General features: G+C 41.0%; 2 protein-coding genes across 6 annotated transcripts; both read left to right on the plus strand.

Annotated features, from left to right (window-relative positions):
* The first annotated feature begins 5,530 nt into the window (after positions 1-5,530).
* On the plus strand, positions 5,531-12,114 carry LOC137194712 (uncharacterized). Its single transcript, XM_067606825.1, has 3 exons — positions 5,531-6,275; positions 8,433-8,496; positions 9,069-12,114. Exons 1-3 carry the CDS (start codon positions 5,913-5,915, stop codon positions 9,998-10,000), a joined length of 1,359 nt encoding a protein of 452 aa, XP_067462926.1. The 5' UTR covers positions 5,531-5,912; the 3' UTR covers positions 10,001-12,114.
* A 412-nt stretch (positions 12,115-12,526) lies between these two features.
* LOC137194710 (zinc finger protein 90-like) lies at positions 12,527-16,977 on the plus strand. 5 transcript variants are annotated; one of them, XM_067606820.1, is made up of 4 exons: positions 12,527-12,994; positions 13,500-13,597; positions 13,679-13,769; positions 14,659-16,977. In XM_067606820.1, exons 1-4 carry the CDS (start codon positions 12,676-12,678, stop codon positions 15,516-15,518), a joined length of 1,368 nt encoding a protein of 455 aa, XP_067462921.1. In that variant the 5' UTR covers positions 12,527-12,675; the 3' UTR covers positions 15,519-16,977. The 5 variants fall into 5 exon arrangements, with proteins under 5 accessions (XP_067462921.1, XP_067462923.1, XP_067462922.1 ...); XM_067606822.1 differs by having other exon boundaries at positions 14,662-16,977; XM_067606821.1 differs by having other exon boundaries at positions 13,682-13,769.
* The last annotated feature ends 2,409 nt before the right edge of the window (positions 16,978-19,386 follow it).

A 19,386-nucleotide genomic window follows, 5' to 3' on the forward strand; every position in this document is an offset into this window, starting at 1 on the left:
GCGGCTCGAAAAAAAAACCCAGCGTGAATACGAATACATTTGACTAAACAATCTCACCACAGGGTCCATTTATAAAAGTAGTAGTAATAATAATAATAATAATAATAATAATAATAATAATAATAATCTTTATTTATATAGCAATGAAAACAAGATTACAAAGTGCTTCACTGATATAAAAACAGAAAATACACAAATTAAAGTTCAAAACAATCAAGAAATAGATGATGAATAAAAATCTTAAGGATAAATGAATTAATAAGAGGACACATTTGTACTTGAGCTTTCAATCATACCACATGATCTTCATCAGCAGATGGAGCTCCCAACCTGTCATGGAATATAAGATTTAACAACTTCTCATCCATGTTTGCTTAAAAGTTGAGACTGAATTCTGCTGCTGAGGTTTGTGTGATATGATCGAAAGCTCCAGAACAGCTACTAAATAGACCTCACAGTGCAAGTGTTTCATCAGCTGCAGATGTTTGGGTTTTTTTTTAAAATATATATACTGTGTTTTTAAAGTTTTTTTTTTTTTTTTAATAAATCAGTGAAAAGTTTCTTTAATTGTGACACAAAGAAAAGTATTAAAACCGTCTTGAGCGACACCTCAAGAAGGTGAAATAACATAAAATTAAATCCAGTGATTGGGCGTGTTGTTGTGTCTTTGTGGACACTCGGGAGTCCGTTCTGTCTCTTCCGACACGTCAGCTGATGAAAGGAACAGAGGTCGACTGCGTTGAAATCCTCCTAAATGTTTTACAGTGTTTGAAGTCTGTTTCACCACTCAGTTAAACCGCTAACAGAGGCCTGGAGCATCACTCCTGTCGCTATGGCTACCAGCAGTTCACAGGACAGGTTCATGGTTTTTCAAGTGTGTCTTAAACCAGCAGTCAGGTGTCCATATGAACAGTGAAAGAGGTTTTCCTTGCTGTAATCATTCCTCCTGTTCATACTGGATATTAAAAGATCCTTCAAATGTGTTTTCAATGTAAGTGATGGAGGCCAAAATCCACAGTGTGTCCACACAGTCATTTAAAAGTAGATGTGAAGCTTCTATGAGGCTTCAGCAGTCTGAGTTAGTCATATCAAGTGGATATCTGACACATTTACAGTCTTTTTGGCCTCTTTGTGTTTTGGGCTCCTGATTGTTTAAGACAGATATGAAAAATTGCGAATCCGCCCTTTAATAAAAGGACTGGTATGAAACCCGTTTATCATCCAGCAGTATTCTGGTCTAACGTTGAGTTTTGTCTTTGTTTCCTTTTTTACTGTCTAAACAATAGCAGCACACATGAATGCTGCTCACTATTCATACAGTAGAAAAACAGCTTTTCACCGTGTAGACAATAGAGTCTATTTACAACACACACACACACACACACACACACACACACTGTCCCAGGTCAGTTTTCGGGACATTACATAGACTTACATTCATTTCCTGGAAACTTAACCTAACCCTTACCTTAACAACTGACCCAAAAATCAGCTTGTTCCCAATTGGACAAAACATCCCCAATTAACTGGTCTTTGATCTGAAATTTGTCCCCGAGAGTAGCCTATGACAGACACACACACACACACACACACACACACACACACACACACACACACACACAGACCAGCTGACTGCATTAACAGCCAGCTGGAGTCAGTTTGAAGACGTAGTAAATCATCGTTCACTCAGTCGTGTTTGCTCATGTTTGGCAGCAGAAGTTGTTAAATCAAACAAAATAACGATTTACTTATTGATCATGAAGCAGACTCTGGTTTTTTAAGAATGACTGATGAGAATTTATTTGTGTGTCATCAACAAATGTAGCTGCAGAGAAATGTTCCAAATCACTGACTGACCTTCAAATTTACAACACCATCATCATCAATACGAGGAAATGTTGAAGATGTTAATCTCGTGTTTGACAATGTAATTTTCTGGTGGGTCGAGATTATGCAGCATTGAGACAGATTTAAATAAAAAAAACTAAACTAAAACTAAACATCCCTCACATCTCTATAAGCTTTTGACAGGAGGATATTAACAGAAAATGGAAAACAAAGTCATAGAATTTGTGGAACTTTATCTCAGTTATATATTTATTTATTTCTCTATTTATTTAATTTCCTATTTATTTACCTGCTATTTAAAAAAAAAAATCTACCTACTTGTTCATTTCCCAAAAAGTGAAGCTAAAACATCTTGATCGCCCCCTGGTGGCTGGCTGCAGTATACGTCATAAGTCCCGCCCCCTCCATGTTAGTGGATGGGACATGAACCAAACTAAAAAAAATCAAAGAACACGTCAAGTACATTTTTCCCCAAAGATGATTTCTGTCATTTTAGGTAGTTCTTATCATGCTGATGTATGTTCTGCGCAGACTCTTTCTCCGAATGACGTCATACAAGCAAGATGGCAGCTCCCGGAAAGGAGATATTTTGGCTTCGCTTTTGCATAGTGGCAGGAAGTGGAGACGTGTTGTCCATATTTCAATGGTGCTCTCTCTCTTTTTCTCTTGTCTTTTTTAAAACCAGTTGGGAAGCCGACAACAAAGCTTTTACTTTTAACATTATCAAAGAAGAGAAATGTCCTCCCCTTGTCCTAAACTGGTCCTAAATCGATACACGAGTACTTCCTTGTTTTATGAATGAAGCTAGTGATGGACAAAAATGAACAAATCTTTTTAGTGTCCGGTATGTTCCGGGTCAGCCTGTCGGAGGTACTGAGTGCTCATGAATCCCGGACTTTTCCTACTCATACCGCCCACACCCACTCACTGTTATCGTAGAGTACTGCTCACACTCTGCACGCTATGGCGGTGCAGTCGCTCAAAACATGAATGAGCACCAATGAATGAGCGGGAATCGTTGTCTCAGAACGAGAACGTCAGTGAGTGACTCGAGTCGAGACAGCCTGGCAGCTACTCACTGAATGAGATCAAATGAATCGCTCTCTCGAACGAGGACGTATGAGTGAGCGAGAAGCGATTTAATCAGACTCGAGTCGAGACAGACGGCAGGTTAAACTGAATGAGACTGAACGAACTGCTGCTCTCTCAAACTAGGAGATCAGCCTGTCCCTCAAAAAGACCAACAGATCGTTGGTCAGTGACACATCACATTTCTGTAACATCCTACCTACATACAAGTGGGACACTGAATCAATGCATTTGAATTAATATTTTATCTTTATTAATGTAAACTTATACATGACGACTGATGCACTGAAGAGAAATGTTGTGAGGCAGGCAACACCTGTTGAATGTGCCTGTACTATAACTGAGTGTCATCGAGGAACTGACGGCGTATTTTGCAAAACGTATCAAGACTCGAAAGGTTCGATACATTTACACGTATCAACTTGAAGGAACCGATACTGTGAAGAGAATCGGTCGTCCCATTACTAAATGAAGCAGTACACAAGTTGAAGCAGCGACGCTGTGTGTGTTTGACCAATCAGAGATGGTCATCACTGCAAACCCCGCCCTACATTGAGAGGGAACTCATCCCACTTCCAAAGAAGGAACACCCCAGTGTGCTGAATGACTTCAGGCCATTTGCCCTGATGTCACATCTAATGAAGACCTCAGAACGGCTGCCGCTCCATCTCCTTAGACCCCAGGTCCACCATGCACTCGACCTGCTGCAGATTGCTTACCATGAGAAGGTGGGTCCTCTATCTGCTACACAGGGATTACTCTCACCTGGGCAAGGGGAGCGGTGCTGTGAGGATCATATTCTTTCATTTTTTCCATCACCACCACCCAGCCCCTCCTACTGAGAGACAAAATGACAGGGATGAGGGTGGACTCACACCTGGTGACCTGGATCACGGACTATCTCACAGGGAGACCACAGTATGTCAGGCTGAGGGACTGCTCCTGCACACCACAGGGGACTGTGCTCTCCCCTGTCTGGTTCAACCTTTATACTTTTGACTTCAAGCACAACTTGAAGATGGTTGTAGGGTTTATTGGTGGTGGACAGGAGGGGGGGTACAGGAGCCTGGTGGGGGACTTTGTGACATGGTGCAGATTGAACTATCTGCAGCTGAACACCTCCAAGACCAAAGAGATGGTGGTGGACTTCCAGAGGACCAGGCCCCATCTGCAACCGGTCTCTATGTAGGAGGTTGATGAGGAGGTGGTCAGGACCTACAAGCACCTGGGGCTACAGCTGGGTGGTAGACTGGACTAGTCAGCAAACACTGACCCTCTTTACAGGGAGGTCCAGAGACAGCTCTCTTTCCTGAAGAGGTCCTTTAGGAAACTCCTGCTGATGTTTTACCAGTCGGTTGTGGCCACTGTTGTTGTTCTCTATTCTATGGTGTGTTGGGCAGGCAGCATTAAGAAGAGGGACGCTATGCGGCTGGACAGACTGGTAAGGAGAGCTGGCTCTGAGGTTGGCCCGGAGCTGGATTCCTTTATGTCAGCGGCAGAGAGAAGCTTTAGTTACTTTTCAGATGAAGATTTGACACAATGGATAATATAACAAGCTTTTAAAATACAACACATTGTTAAAGATGAAACCAGTGGTTTCCAACCTTTTTGGCTTTTGACGTCTTACAAAAAGCAGTGTGTAGTCGGGGTCACATTTCACATGTCTATGAGTTGTTAACAGCTCCACCAAATAGTGATTTTTCCCTCTAAACTTCTCACATGCTTTCATTTCAATAAACGTTCAAATGATCCAATATTTCAGCAAAAATCAAAGATTAGAGAAAAAGTCCAAAAACTGAAAACAGATTTGTGTATCAGAACTTTGTTTTTTCTTCTTTCCTCTCCCATTAATCATCTCACCACCCCTCAGATTTATCTGCTGACCCTTTGGAGGGGCCTGACCCCTAGGTTGGGAACCACTGGACTAAACTAGCTAACTGTATATAAAGTAGTGTAAACTAGCTCCACCTCCAGCAGCTACAACAGTAACATGCTGCTCTAACACTGATGCTTCACTATTAATAATCTAATGATGTCATATATAATAATATATCAGTCAGAGGGACCAAACCACTACTTTTACTGCAATACTTTAACTACATCAAGCTCATAATACTTATGTACTTAATTTTACTGAAAGTGGAAAGTTTCTCTGAGCTCTTTGAAAACCCAATTTTAAGGGGCGGGCCTACGAGCATGATTTGTGACATCACAACTGGTTTAAAAGCCAATCCTGGTCCAATATTCGACTTGCAGAAATGTGATGTGGAAACTTGAATCCTCCAGTGCACAAACATTGAGAATGACCTTTACAGTGAAGTAGGAGACATCTCGTCTGTTGTGAAATATATTCGCATATTTTCTGGGATTGTTAGTGAAGGACAAGGAGTAGATGCCATTTTACATTTCTGACAAGAGTATTTTTCAAAGTAGAGTATTTTATGCACATCTTAAAACATGCCTGGAGAGGATCTTTAAGTAAAGGATCTGAATACTCCTTCCAACAGATGCTGTTGTCTTTCACACCCAACAACAACAACAACAGACTTTTAGTTTGAAGTCAATGAGTAATGTTATTCCGGAAACGCGAATTGGAAGGGAAGCCAAATTATTTTTCCTAGGAAGGCGAAGTCATGGCCCTCCCTACTCTGCCTCTGATTGGCTAGTGCTCGGTACCTTCGTTGTTTAGGTTGGTAAGGTTCAGACATGAGGAGTGAGACTGGTTTGGGTTAGGGGTAAGAATATCGGGCTAAGCCAATCAGAGGCAGAGGAGGGCGGGTCGTGGCTTCGCCTTCCTAGGAAAAATATATCGCGGAAGGCAAGGAAACAAAATATTTCCCCTCCTTTGTGGTCAGAGGCGACAGGCAGATTTAACGTACGCACCCAGCTCTCCGGTTGTTTCAGAGCCCGCTGGAGCTCCGTGGTGCCCGTAAGCAGGAGTCTCGGTCCGGCCTGGTGTCCTCTCGAGCGACGGGATGTCGGTTTTATCCAGCAAGGCTCTGCACGAGCAGCTGTCCGTCATCATGGGCGCGTTGACCAAAGCGGCGGTGGCGGAGATCTGCGAGGTGGTGGATGAAGGTTACGCTGTGCTGCAGATGGAGATCAGCCGGAGCCACAAGGAGAACGACGACCTGAGGAAGAAGCTGCACCTCATCGAGTCCATTGTGGTCCGCGGGAGCTGCGGGGGGAAGAAGGCGGAACCCGGGGTCGTCGTAGCGGCCGCGGAGGGCGCAAAGCAAGCGGGAACACAGCAGCAGCAGCAGCGGGGCGATGATGGAGGAGACACCGCTGCTGCTGGAGGAGGAGACGGAGGAGCTGCTGTCTTCCTGCGGGAGGAGGTAAACACACACCCGGCCTGGCTCCATCATTACATCCGTCAGCTCCGTTTCATTATTATGAATATTATTATATATTTTTATCCCTCTCATCGATTTTATTTGTCTTTTTAATCTGTTTTATCTGTTTGTTTTGTTTGTTTTTTAAAAAAATATATTATTATCATTATTATCATTATTATTATTATTATTTTAGTTGTTGTTGTTATAATCATCATCATCATTATTATTATATAGCTAAATCTATTTTAGTGTATTTCATTGTCATCATTTTTATTTTGTTTTGTCTTTTTAATCTATTTGTATTTCACCCTATTTTACTACTGTTACTGTATTATTGCTTTTAAATCTATTTTATTACATTTTCTCATTGGTCACATTGGTTTCAGATAGTTTTTTTGTATTTTTTGTTGTCTTTGCGGTGTCGATAGATAGATATTTATTAGGCTAGTCCTCTCGGAAATCAATCACTTGCTCTGTCTTATTATTGGCTTATTATCGGCTCATCTGTGGTGCACATTGATCAGCGCTAACCTGTATGAAAAGCTCATACAAATAAAGACTGATTGATTAATTGATAATATCGTTACCGTAGTTCTGACGGTATTTTCAGAATCACCAAAGACTCCTCCAAACATCCGGGTCACAACATATTCTGTTCTCTGAATTATAAATAAGATTTTCAGCCTGTTTCCATCTTTGTTGGGAATCTGAAACAGAGTCTCAACTTGGGAAACGCAGCGGTGGAAGAAGTACAAAGATCCTTTACTTTAGTAAAAAATACCAATACAGCGACGAAAAAATACTCCATTACAAGTAAAAGGTCCTGCATGAAAGTAAAAGTAAAAGTACATACATACAGAGTATTATCAGTAAAATGTAGTTAAAGTATTAAAGTAAAAGTACAGGTTTGGTCCCTGACAAGCTGGAACTGGACAAAGTTTAGTATTTTTGTGTGAAAATGAGAACAATTAATAAATTAGTTGCAGATTATTTTTCTCAACTAATCATTTCAGCTCTAAATTTGGATTTCAGCCTGTTGACAAAACAGACAGACATGTGACTATGTCACTTTGATCTGCGGGAAGTTTTTAAGGATATTTTTTCACAATTTTCTAACAAAATGATTAACCACTCAAATGAATGGCAGACTTATCTTTAATAAATAATTGTCATCATGATTATTTTTCCATAGGAACACAGCAGTAGACGTGTTTTTATCAGTTAAATGTAAGATTTTTATCAGCTCAGCAGCACCCTCATAAATACTAAACAAAAGTGACGTCTTGGCTTGTTTGTTTTGGAGCTCTGAAGGTCAAAATGAATCTGGAAAATGATGCCTTGTAAATATATGTGTATATATATGTATATATATATATATATATGTACAAGAGATACATACAGTTGGAACAACGTCCAACAAGTTATTATCACAATATTAAACCTCAAGTTAACAAAAAAATAAAATAAATATATACATATATGCATATTTTTGGACTTAATGGACATTTAATTTCTACTTTAATAATATTATTCATCATGTGGAAGTCATCCTTTCATATTGTGCCATTACGCCTTAAAAATATACATGAAATGCTGCATATGGTGCAGAAGGTGTGTATATAATCTCTAGATCAGAAGTTAATTATCACCTTATCTCTGCTGCAAACCTCTGCACATGCTCTGTGCATGCTGACAGGGGGGTGATGTTGATAACTTATCTCAAGATAGACATTTTTAAATTTATTTTTATCTCAGCCTTGTTGCCCTGGGCTGAAAGTCGTTTTCTCGTTGTTAATTACCTCGTTATCTCCCCTCCCAAAAAAAAAAAGTCAGAAAGCTGCTGTTGAGATAACGTGATCATCAATGAGATGTTGAGATAATGAGGATTAAAAATATAATAGCAACAATGGTCACTCTAAAGTTTCTATAGAAAAGCACCGATGTGGAAGCTAATCTATGGTCAGTGTATTAATATTTACAGTAACCGTCGGTCACAAAGATGTGTCATCAACATTTGTATAGTATTAGTGAACTTTGACAGATATGAAATCAATATCTCATGTATTAAACACATAACTCTACTGGTTGCTTATTTTAATTGTTTAAATTTGAATAATAATCATCAGATGTGACATCAGTGTTGTTCATCTTCTGCAGCTTCCAGACGTGGTGTTGATCAAAGATGAAGACTCGGACAGTAACGACACCTTCGAGGGGGAAGGTGAGTTTCTCAATCTCTGGGTCTGGACCGCGTGTGGAGTCGCTGCATATGAAGCTGGGTACTTAAAAAAATAACCTTCAAATTCATGGATCTGTCACCGTCTTGCCAACACAGCAACTTTACTGCACTGTTTATAATTCAGTGTTTTTTTTGGCTTTTGATGCATTTTTAATTTAAAGAATAAATGTGTTTGAAAATTCAAAGTGTTGCCTGTAAAACTCAGTGAAAACCAGGGCTCATGACAACTTTGGTTCCAAAAAACATAAAGAAAGAGAGGCATGATAACATAAAAATACTAACAGCCTGTGACGGTGGCAGCTCTCAGCCATCAGTTACTGTATTCACACATTTCTGCAACTGAGAAGCATTTAATCTGCATGTCAGCTGTTGCTTCAGTGACTTCCATGTATTTTAAATATAACTGGCTTGTTTTGCTGCATGTTTTTCACTTTATGCTGAAAACATAAGGCCTGACTCAGCGCTAAAACACTAAAAAGCTTCATTCATATGGACTGGTTCAGTGTTGTGATCTTTCTTAGCTTGATGATAATATGTTTTGTCTTTTCTTTCAGGGGACAAAGCACCCGCTGACAGAGCGACAGCTGCAGCCAGAGAGAGCGCCACGTCGTCTCCAACCGGCCGGAGTATGAAGAGACCTTGGCCGGGAAACGAAGACGCTGAGAGGAAGTCGTCCTCTGAGCTCACACTGATAAGTCCGACGACATCCAAACAGACGCAGAAGAAGACCGTGTCCGTCTACAGTCTGGACTCTCCTCGCAGCGAGCCGGGCTGCTCCGCTCAGCTCGGCGGTGACGAGATGGAAGCCGGCGGCGAGCTGGTTTGTTCGTACTCCTCGCAGATGGACCCTGACATCCATTTGGTCCACCAGGAGTGCTCGCTGGTTCCTCCCATGTCGAGCGCCAGCAGACAGGTGTATTACGCCAACAGCACTCTGATCGACTCTCAGTCTCAGTCTACAGACGGAGCAGAACTGGATCTCACTCCGACGTGGAGCAAACAGTCCAAAAGCCACATGGCCTTCGCTCAGTTTCACCAAAACGAAAACATGGACGGCGACGCTTTCGGCCTCAAGCTGATCAACGTCTCGGGATCGACGCCCACAGACTGCCAGCTATCTGAAAGCAGCAACTCCGCGTTCGGGTACGACGAGGCCGACACGATGAACTTCGCCGTCTACAGGGACCAATCAGGTCCATCGCAGCGCTGTAACGGGGCGGGCAAAGTGAAACGCTTCATATGCTCCATCTGCAACAAGACGTACGCCACGTCTCAGAACCTGGACGTTCACATGCGGATCCACACGGGGGAGAGGCCGTTCAGCTGCAGCCAGTGCGGCAAGAAGTTCACTCAGTCGGCTCACCTGAAGTCGCACCTGAGCATTCACTCTGGAGAGCGGCCGTATGCCTGCACCCGCTGCTCCAGGAGCTTCATCGTCAAATACAGCCTCACGTTACACATGAAGAAATGTCACCCCGACGTCTGAGCCATTTCACATCAGTCATAGGTTTTATTCCAAAACGTTATGTGCTCTGTATATCCATTTTTATATTAAGGAAAGGCCACTTAAAACAAAATTATGGAATTATAGAAATGATGCTTTTCCAATTGTAAGTTTTACTTTGAGCCCCCCCCCCAATCACAACTGGGCCAACCACAGCCGTTTATATAAAATGGGACAGGTTTGATACGATGACTGTACAGGGGAACGTCATTGATGCATTTTTGTAAACAACCAAGATGGCTGCCGCTGATGTGGGACTGTCTGTTGAATCCACTGTTGTGACAGTATTAAATGCACTGGACGGTATATTTTCTCTAAAGGAAGAAAAAACAACTGCACTTAAAGATTTTATTGTTAAGAAAGACGTGTTTGCTGTACTTCTGCCGCTCAGCGCTACGCCGCTCAGCGCTACGTCGCTCATTTCATAGCTCTGATTGATTGTAGGTCTATCCAATTGCGTCCAGAGGCATTTTGGTCTGCGCCCTTGGAAATCAAGAATCAACAGAGAGGTTCCAGACTAATATGCAAGTGGTCTGGCAATGTCAGGCTATAAAATCATGTCTCATTTTTAAAATAGCTTCACTTTGGTGAGAAATTTGAAAGAGGTTTCTAATGATTTCTGTCTTTGCTGTTAAAATATGTCTGAAACACTGAAAGTCTGGTGCACAGGTCAAACACATTTCATGCCAGTTTACTGTTGTGTGAGAAGCAAGATACTGTATAAGTCACATACAGTACAAGTTTGTCATTATTGGTTAATAAACAAGTTCTGAAATTTGTTTTGTATCAGTTATTACCTTTGTAACAACAGATTTGTGTTTGTTGAAGGTATGTGCAGCAGTAACACGCCACACAAGGAATTTAAGGTATTTAAAACCCAAAGGAGATGTTTGACAGTATTTAAAGTGAGTATTTTGTTAAACTAACACAACAAACTTTTGTGACACTCTTATAATAAGTCAGATGAGAAGAGGGATGTCAGTTTCATCATCAAGTTAGGTCCAGGGTGTGTTTAGCTTAGCTTAGCACAAAGACTGGAAGCAGAGGGAAACTGCTAGCATAGCTCCATCAAATGGTAAAAAACAAACCTTCCAACGACTCTAAAGCTGTCTGATTTACATGTTGTATCTTCTTTATAAAACTGACATAAATAAAAATGTAAAAAAAAAACCCCTAAAAGCAGCAAAGATTGTGATTTCATTTTTTTTTAAATGCTGCTGTTACCTCAAGGTCACAAGTTTGTTTGTTGTTGTTTTTTTTTTTTTATCTCGTTAAGGTTATAAGAAACAAAAGGTGATTAAAAAATGTTATTGAGATAAGGTTCTCATGTTACATGATGTATGTGTCTTAGTTAATCAACAAAAAATTAATCACGAACATAATCAGTTTATCTTTTATGTCATTATCAAGCCAAAATACCAACTATTCTGTTGTTGCAGGACTTGCTGCTTCTCTTTGTTTTATATCATTGTAAATAAAATATCTTTGGGTTTTGGACAAATTTGACTGTAACATATTTTTACATCTACTTGCCCGCCTTCTTTGAGTACATATTTTTAAGCAAATATCCCCAAAATTTGCTGGTTTCAGCTTCCCAGATGTGAACATTTGCTGGTTTCTGTCAGCATCTATGAGTGAAAATGTTGGGTGTTTTTAAGAATACTCTATTATGAAAATAATCATTAGTTTGAACTCTTACATCTCTTGACATCTGGAAAACTGCACAATCTGTGCAGAAAGGTCCCATCCATATTTATGAATATTTACTGAGATTTGTTCTCTTGATATTTAGCCACATTTTAAATACTGAGTGTTAAAGTATTATAGAACTATAGTTAAACTCAAAAATCCACAGCACGCTCTTCTTCAGCAGTTAGGGTTGCTCAGTTTTCATGGAAATAGTGTTAGTTTGGGAGACTGAGAAAGTTCTAAAAACTAGTGGTGGACCTTGAGTTAAAGAATAAATTCACAGTTTAAGTGTTTCCTAAAACACCATATGAACACTGAGAGAGGTTTTCCTGTTATTATTCCCTTCAAATGTGCTTTCAATGTAAGTAATGAGGAAAAAAATAAAATATCTTTGGGTTTTGGATAAAGTTGAGTGTAACACATTTTGACTTTTACTTGCCCCCCTTCTTTGAGTATAATTTTTAAGCAAATGTCCCCAAAATTTGCTGGTTTCAGCTCCTCAGATGTGAATATTTGCTGGTTTTTGTTATCTTTTCTGAGTGAATATTGGGTGTTTTAAAGAGATTAAACAATCGATAATGAAATAATTGTTAACTGTTACTGAAAATCAAATATCAAATAAATATGTATTTGAACTCAATTATCTTTAATTCATATATTTCATTGAGGCATGTTTTTCGTGCATGTGTGAATGTGCGTATGATTACCATTCTAACGTTGTCACACCTGCAATATTTCTGAAAATACCGAAAATAATGTAAAAGGATACTTTGCACATGCGCAGTCCGTGTTGTCTCTGGTCGTTTTTACTCTCGCATCACTTCCTGGTTTGTCTCGAAACTGTTTACATCAGGTGAGAGGCCAGTCAGATAAACGCAGCGGGCGCGTGCGTTTCTGTTTTTGTCACCTGCCACGAGGCCGTAATCTGGATTATTCTGTTTCGACAAACGCACGCGGAGGAATAAAATATGTCTCCGGCCGCCGCCTTCCACGCGCAGCTCGCATCCATCATGGAGGTGCTGGCCAACACGGCAGTGGCGGAGATCTGCGAGCTCGTGGACGGCGGCTACGCGGTGCTGCAGCTGGAGATCTCGCGGAGCCGCAAGGAGAACGAGGCGCTGCGGAGGAAACTGCGGCTCATGGAGCTCCGAGCCGCCCGCGCGACCGCCCTGCGAGCCGTGGCTACCGCCAGCGGCACCGCGCTGCTGCTCGCGAGCGGCCGCGCACGAGCTCCGCTGCCCGCTCATCACCCCGGCAACGAACCGCGGAGGAGCAGAACACCTGGAGGTGACCGTTAAAATTTGAATGTACTGACAGTTAAAAAAAAAAAAAGTAACCGTTAAAATTTGATTTAACTAGAAAGCGAATGAATCTCTGTTTTTTTAACATTAAAATATGAATGCAACGCGGATCCGGCTTGTGTTGTGTTTGCTTTACATCTGGAAAACTGCACACCCTGCGCAAACACTGTCCCATCGGTATTTACATGGGATTTGTTATTATCCAAACAATGTTTAGTCACTTAAATGAGCGTTAAGTTCATTTTTCTTGACCTTAGAAAGCGTAGTTTGATACCATTCTCTTTACCGTTTAGTGATGACAGAAAATGAGAAGTTGTTTTTTTTTATATTAAATGGGAATTGCATTGTGGGACAATAACATCAATCAAGAGCATGAAAAAACAAATAAGTTAAAACCAGCAAAAAAGACCATGCATTATGACATTTCTTCTGTCGTTGTTTTGTAAAATACCTGCTACCTTGCTGTGTACCTTTAACCGTGTCTCCTCCAGGTGGGGCGGCGCTGTCCAGAGTGTCCCCCCAGGAGACACCACGGTGCAGAGATATTGACCCATCCTCAGACTCCGGACATGAAACCACACAGCAGGCGGTGAGTGGAGGAAGACGAGTCTTTCACAGATTTCCTTCATTATCCTCTTCCCTCAGTTTTATTCTATCTCTGCTCTGACAGCAGCCTGCTGCAGGTGAGTCGGCCAAACTGACGACCGCAGTGATCAAAGTGGAGGATGACGATGAGTCCTGGTCTCAGTCCGAGCAGGAAAGTGAGTACAGTTACACACAGAGCTACAACGGTAATCAGTAACTATTCTGATAATCAGTCAATCATTTCAGCTATTTTACAAGCAGAAAACAATCTCTGTTTTTCTTCAACATGTATAACAATTAAGTGAATATATTTAGTTTTCAGACTTCAGTGATGGAAAGTAAATAAGTAAATTTACTCAAGGACTGTGCTGAAGTTTTGAGGTGCTTTACTTGACTATTTCCATGTGATGCTACTTTATACCTTTCAGAGGGAAATATTGTACTTTCTACTCCACTACATTTATCTGACAGCTTTAGTTACTTTTCAGATGAAGATTTGACACAATGGGATAATATAACAAGCTTTTAAAATACAACACATTGTTAAAGATGAAACCAGTGGTTTCCAACCTTTTTGACGTCTTACAAAAAGCAGTGTGTAGTCGGGGTTTTGATAATTGATTAATTGTTTTGAGTAATTCCTTAAGAAAAAAGTCTAAATCCTCTGATTTTAGTTTCATAAATGTGAATATTTTCTGGTTTCTTTACTCCTATATAAGTATAACCTAAATATCTTTGTTTTGTGGACTGTTGGTTGGGACAAAACAAGACATTTCAGATTGCAGCTTTGGGGTTTGGAGAAACATTTTTCACCATTTTCTGACATTTTATAGATAAAATAACTAATTAATTAACCAAGAAAATAATCGACAGATTAATCTATAATGAATGATAAAAGATAATCGCTATTGTAACTAAATGAAACAGTTCTCACAATCTATTTATTGAGCCAAATAATTGTGATAATGTCAACCGTAATCGTGCAAAATACTGTTGAAATCTGCTGATTTGTATGCTTGAAAAAAGTATAAAAATCGTGATATCCTGCTTTCCTTTTCTCTCCAGAAGATTTCTGTTGTGTTGTTGAAGGACAGCAGATGGAAACAGAAGCTCCGCCCCTGCTGACCAAACAGGAAGTAGTAGAGGACAGCGGCGCGTCTCTGTCGTGGACGGGTGGTGATGTCAGCTCCAACACCAGCAAGATGTCAGACACCAGCGACGCGGCCAGTTATGACTGTCTGATGTATGAGCCACAGGTCCAACATGCCCCCCGCAGTACCCAGAATCCTTTGCGTGAGGACCCGGGCTGCTCATATGTGTTGAACACCAGCGAGAATGTTTCAGCTGCGTCTGATTTATGCAGCAGCTTCCCGTTTGCCGTCAGTGAGGTGACTCTGTCTGTAGCAGAGCACCAGCAGCCTGCAGGCTTCCAGGACGGCCAGCAGAGGGCGCCGTTACCTGCAGATGAGCCAAGGAAAGAGACAGCAGAGACGCAGCATGCTTTTATCAGAAGGGACGGGTGGAGACGTCAGGACGGCGTCAGCAGAGAGGACAGTGGCGGGAAGGCGTTTGTCTGCAACTGCTGCGGTAAAACTCTGGCCTGCCTGAAGAACCTGAAGACGCACATGAGGGTCCACACGGGCGAGAAGCCGTTCGTCTGCGCACTCTGCGGCAAACGCTTCTCCGACTCCAGCAACCTGAAACGCCACCAGAGCGTTCACACCGGCGAGAAACGCTACGGCTGCGTCCACTGCGGCAAACGCTTCGCCCAGTCCGGATCCCTGAAGGTCCACATGACCGTGCACACGGACTGTAAGCAGTTCAGGTGTTCGTACTGCGGTAAGACCTTCATCTCCGGCAGCCACCTGCGCCGCCACGTTACCGTCCATGCAGGAGAGAAACGCTTCGCTCCGACGTCTCAGTGACAGGTGGGATCATGGGAGGATGAGGTCAGGGGTCAAATCCTACAGGAGCCACGCACACTGACAGTGAAAGACGTCACTACAGCTGAAACGATTAGTCGATTGAAAGAAAATCAATCTGTAACTAGGAAAATATCAAAACTCTTTGGTTCTAGCTTCTCCGATGTGAGGAGTTGCTGCTTTTCTCTGTTTTGTATCAGTGTGAACTGAATAATTTTGGGTTTGGACTGTTTTTCTGTCAACACAAGACATTTGAATACTTCATCTTGGGCTCTGGGATAACTGGACGGGGATTTTTCACTGTTTTATAAATCAAACAATTAAAAGGTGCAACATGTGACATTCAGCCCCACTAGATGTCGCACTAGAGCACCATCTCAGACCAAAACAAAAATGTGCACGTTGTTTACTCAATAAAGTTTAGGAAAAGAAGAATCACCTGACCAGCTACATCAGGAAACTCAAATCAATTAATGTTTAGCTGTAGTTTGAGAAAATTTGTGACACTGTGCCGCCATGTTGGAAACGGACACACGGCCGGACCGGCTACTAAAACAAAGAACAGAGAAACTCGGATAACAACACACACAGATGGAGTGTGACTTCATTCTCTGCTCAGGATGCCATTACTCTGCTATATCTCTACATAGCAAATAGTTGCTGACATCCAATGAGGCTGAATGTCGTGTATTACACCTTTAATTGATGAATCAAGGAGATAACTGGCAGATTAATTGAAAATAACTGTTATTTGCAGCCCTACACCTCACAATATAACACAACAGCCCTGCAGTGAACTGTGGTTACGAGTCACTCCACTGTTAATAAAAAAGTCACCAGTGGACTGACAGATCTGCTGACGCGTTTTGATGTAAAACCTCATCTGGTGTCGACCGAAAGCGGCCCTCCTTTAAGCAAGTAGCAGCGTGTGTTTGCAGCTGTTGGGGATTCCTTCTGCATACAATATGTGAAAAAAAAGTTCAGATCACAAACTGCTCCAGAATTAGTTTATTATTGGACGTTTGTTTTAGTCTGAGTACAATCGCTGCATTCAGATCTGCCCAAATAAATCATACTGAGGAGGAAAGCTTTGAAAACACCATTTGTTTCTGAAAAGCTGATATTTTCGAGATATGTAACGTTGTAATGTTGCGATAGTACGAATTTCCTCTTTAAACATTTATACATCAGCAATTAAAATCCTTCAGAAGCATAAAATTGTTTTTGTTATTTCGGATGAATCCATCATCTGCATGCGTTTGTTTGCAGATTAAAGGTAACATCTGCAACTTTTCTCCCCATAATAACTCCTGTATGTTCACTATTAATCAGTTCAAAGTTTATTGTGGAATGAGGAAAAACACAATAAATGCCATGTTTACATTTTGTGATACTGTCATGAACAGTTTTTTACGATTATCATGTCATTTTGTAATAAATAAATAAAGGCAGCTCTAAACTCTGGTGTTTCTTATGATTCATAAAGGTTATCTGACAGCGTGATGTTTCTTTGGGGTTAGAATAACCACACAGAGAGCCAACAACAGCAGCTTTTGTTCATCATCATCTCTGAGAAGGAAGTTCTGTTGTCATCAAGTTTGTATTTTAACATATCTAGAAATCTTTTTTTTTTAAGATACCATCTCTTCACATTGTGAGATACTGAATATTTTCATTCACAAATGTTCCTATTAACCACTGCACTTACCTGAATAAAGAATAATATGGTACACGCATCACCAGCCTGTTAACCAGTGTATATTTTGATGCAGTTGTGGATCAAGATGCTGATTTATAACACAGATAATTATTTAAATAACAAATGTAGAGGTTTGTGCAGCCTTAGTGGAGATTTGCATCTTCTCAGCCCTTTCTAGTTTTCTTATGGGGCAGTTTGTTACAGTGTTAATGTGTAAAAACCTGAATTTAATGATTTTACTTTAATTACTGGCTCACTTTCCTCTCTCCTCTATTAGGTTGAACAAATTTTCCCAACGTTTATTCTAAAGTTCACCCAAATTACATCAAACAATGTCATTCCAAGCATTAAACTTGTTTTAAAGTCTTAAAAGTCCATTGCATTTACTGTATAGCACCTCTCCAGTCTTCCAACCACTCAAAGCGCTTTACACTACACGCCACATTCACCCATTCACACACACATTAATACGCAAGGTGCCAACCGGCTCATCAGGAGGAGTTTTCTAATTATTCACACTCACACACTGATGGCACAGCCTTCATTCAGGAGCAATTTGAGGTTCAGTATCTTGCCCAAGGACACTTCGACATGTGGACTGGAGGAGTCAGGGATCAAACCGCCAATCTTCCGATTAGCGAATGACCTCCTGAGCCACAGCTGCTCCATCTTCCTCCACTCAAAAACAAGTTTATGAAGAGTTTGGTCATGTTAGTTTGTTTAGACTAATAACAGCGATCATGTTTTCAGTTCTCTGGAGAGTAGTAATGTGTAAGGCGGACGCTACTGAGCATGTGTAGGAATGCAGTTCTGCTTACAGTTTTACTAGCTTGTGGTGCTACATATCACAACCTCTGGACCTTGTTCTGAAGTTTGTTGAGAAATATATAATGTAGGAGAAAATAAATTGGTAGTGATATGCAGCACAACAAGCTTCTTTAATCTTTAACAATATGTTGTATTTGACAAGCTTACCTCTATATTTTATGTCAAATCACAGCCATCAGATAAATGTAGTGGAGTGGAAGTGTGAAGTAGCATGAAATCGAAATCAGGTGAAGTACCTTAAAGATTGTTCTTAAGTACATTACTGTACTGCTGAGGACTATATTCCAACCTTCATGGAAAGAATACAGCCATGTGGAGACCATAGTACCACTTAACATTATTTTCCCTTACTATTATACTGTGTTATTTTGGGAGACAGCGTGTGCCTTTAATCTTTAAAAGAAGCTTTGCCAAAAGAGGTCAATGCAATATGTGTGATTATTAGATTCCAGTAAACGAATCTGATACTGACACCTGCTGTTTTGCTGCTCATCTCCTTTATCATGTTACTGTTTGTTAATCATCCAAATCATAATGAAGTAAAGAGCAGGGATGTGGGTAAAAAACAAACCTGAGTTTGGTTTCATCAGTTCCCAAATTTCAGCCAGTTTGTGGCTCAGAGACACAGAGGTGTGTATGATGACAGGAAACAGGGGAAGTTGTGACGTTTCAGTATCCTCTCATTGGTCCACTTCCTGATGTTTCATCAGGACCGACCGATGTTAACAGCTGCACTGAAACACCAAACAAGTCAAAACAACAAGAGTCCAAAAAAAGAAGTGAAGTGAAGCTAAAAACAGATCAGCTGTGTTACCTGTGGACAGGTGTGAGTAGTGACAGGAAGCAGCCAGCAGGTGGCAGCACATCATCATAACAGTAGTGGGATAGTCATGACAACAGATTGATATCACAGTGTGTGACTGGTTGACCCTGAGGGAGACTGGTGTCCAGTCCATACATGTTGGTTCTGTTTGTCATCATGAACCCACCATGAAAATTAAAAGCTGTTTAACTTTAACAGAGCAGAGTTTCCTGTATAATAAATGTGAGGATTTTCCAAACATAAAGAATGGTGTTCTTCAGCTTTGACATTGATTTTACAGTCTCTGAACTCTCCTGGAGGGTTGAACACCTTTCTTTAAAGAGATATTCCCTCATTTGGTGTTTTGATGATGGTGGTGGAGAGCGCTGTCTAACACGTCAGTCCAAAATCTCACATAGGTGTTCAACTGGGTTGAGATCTGGTGGCTGTGAAGGTCATAGCATATGATTCACATCATTTTCATACTCATCAAACCATTCAGTGACCCGTCATGCCCTATGAAAAGGGGGGATTGTCATCCC

The sequence above is a fragment of the Thunnus thynnus genome, chromosome 12 (genome assembly GCF_963924715.1).
Source record: "Thunnus thynnus chromosome 12, fThuThy2.1, whole genome shotgun sequence".
In the NCBI taxonomy this organism is placed as follows: Eukaryota; Metazoa; Chordata; class Actinopteri; order Scombriformes; family Scombridae; genus Thunnus; species Thunnus thynnus.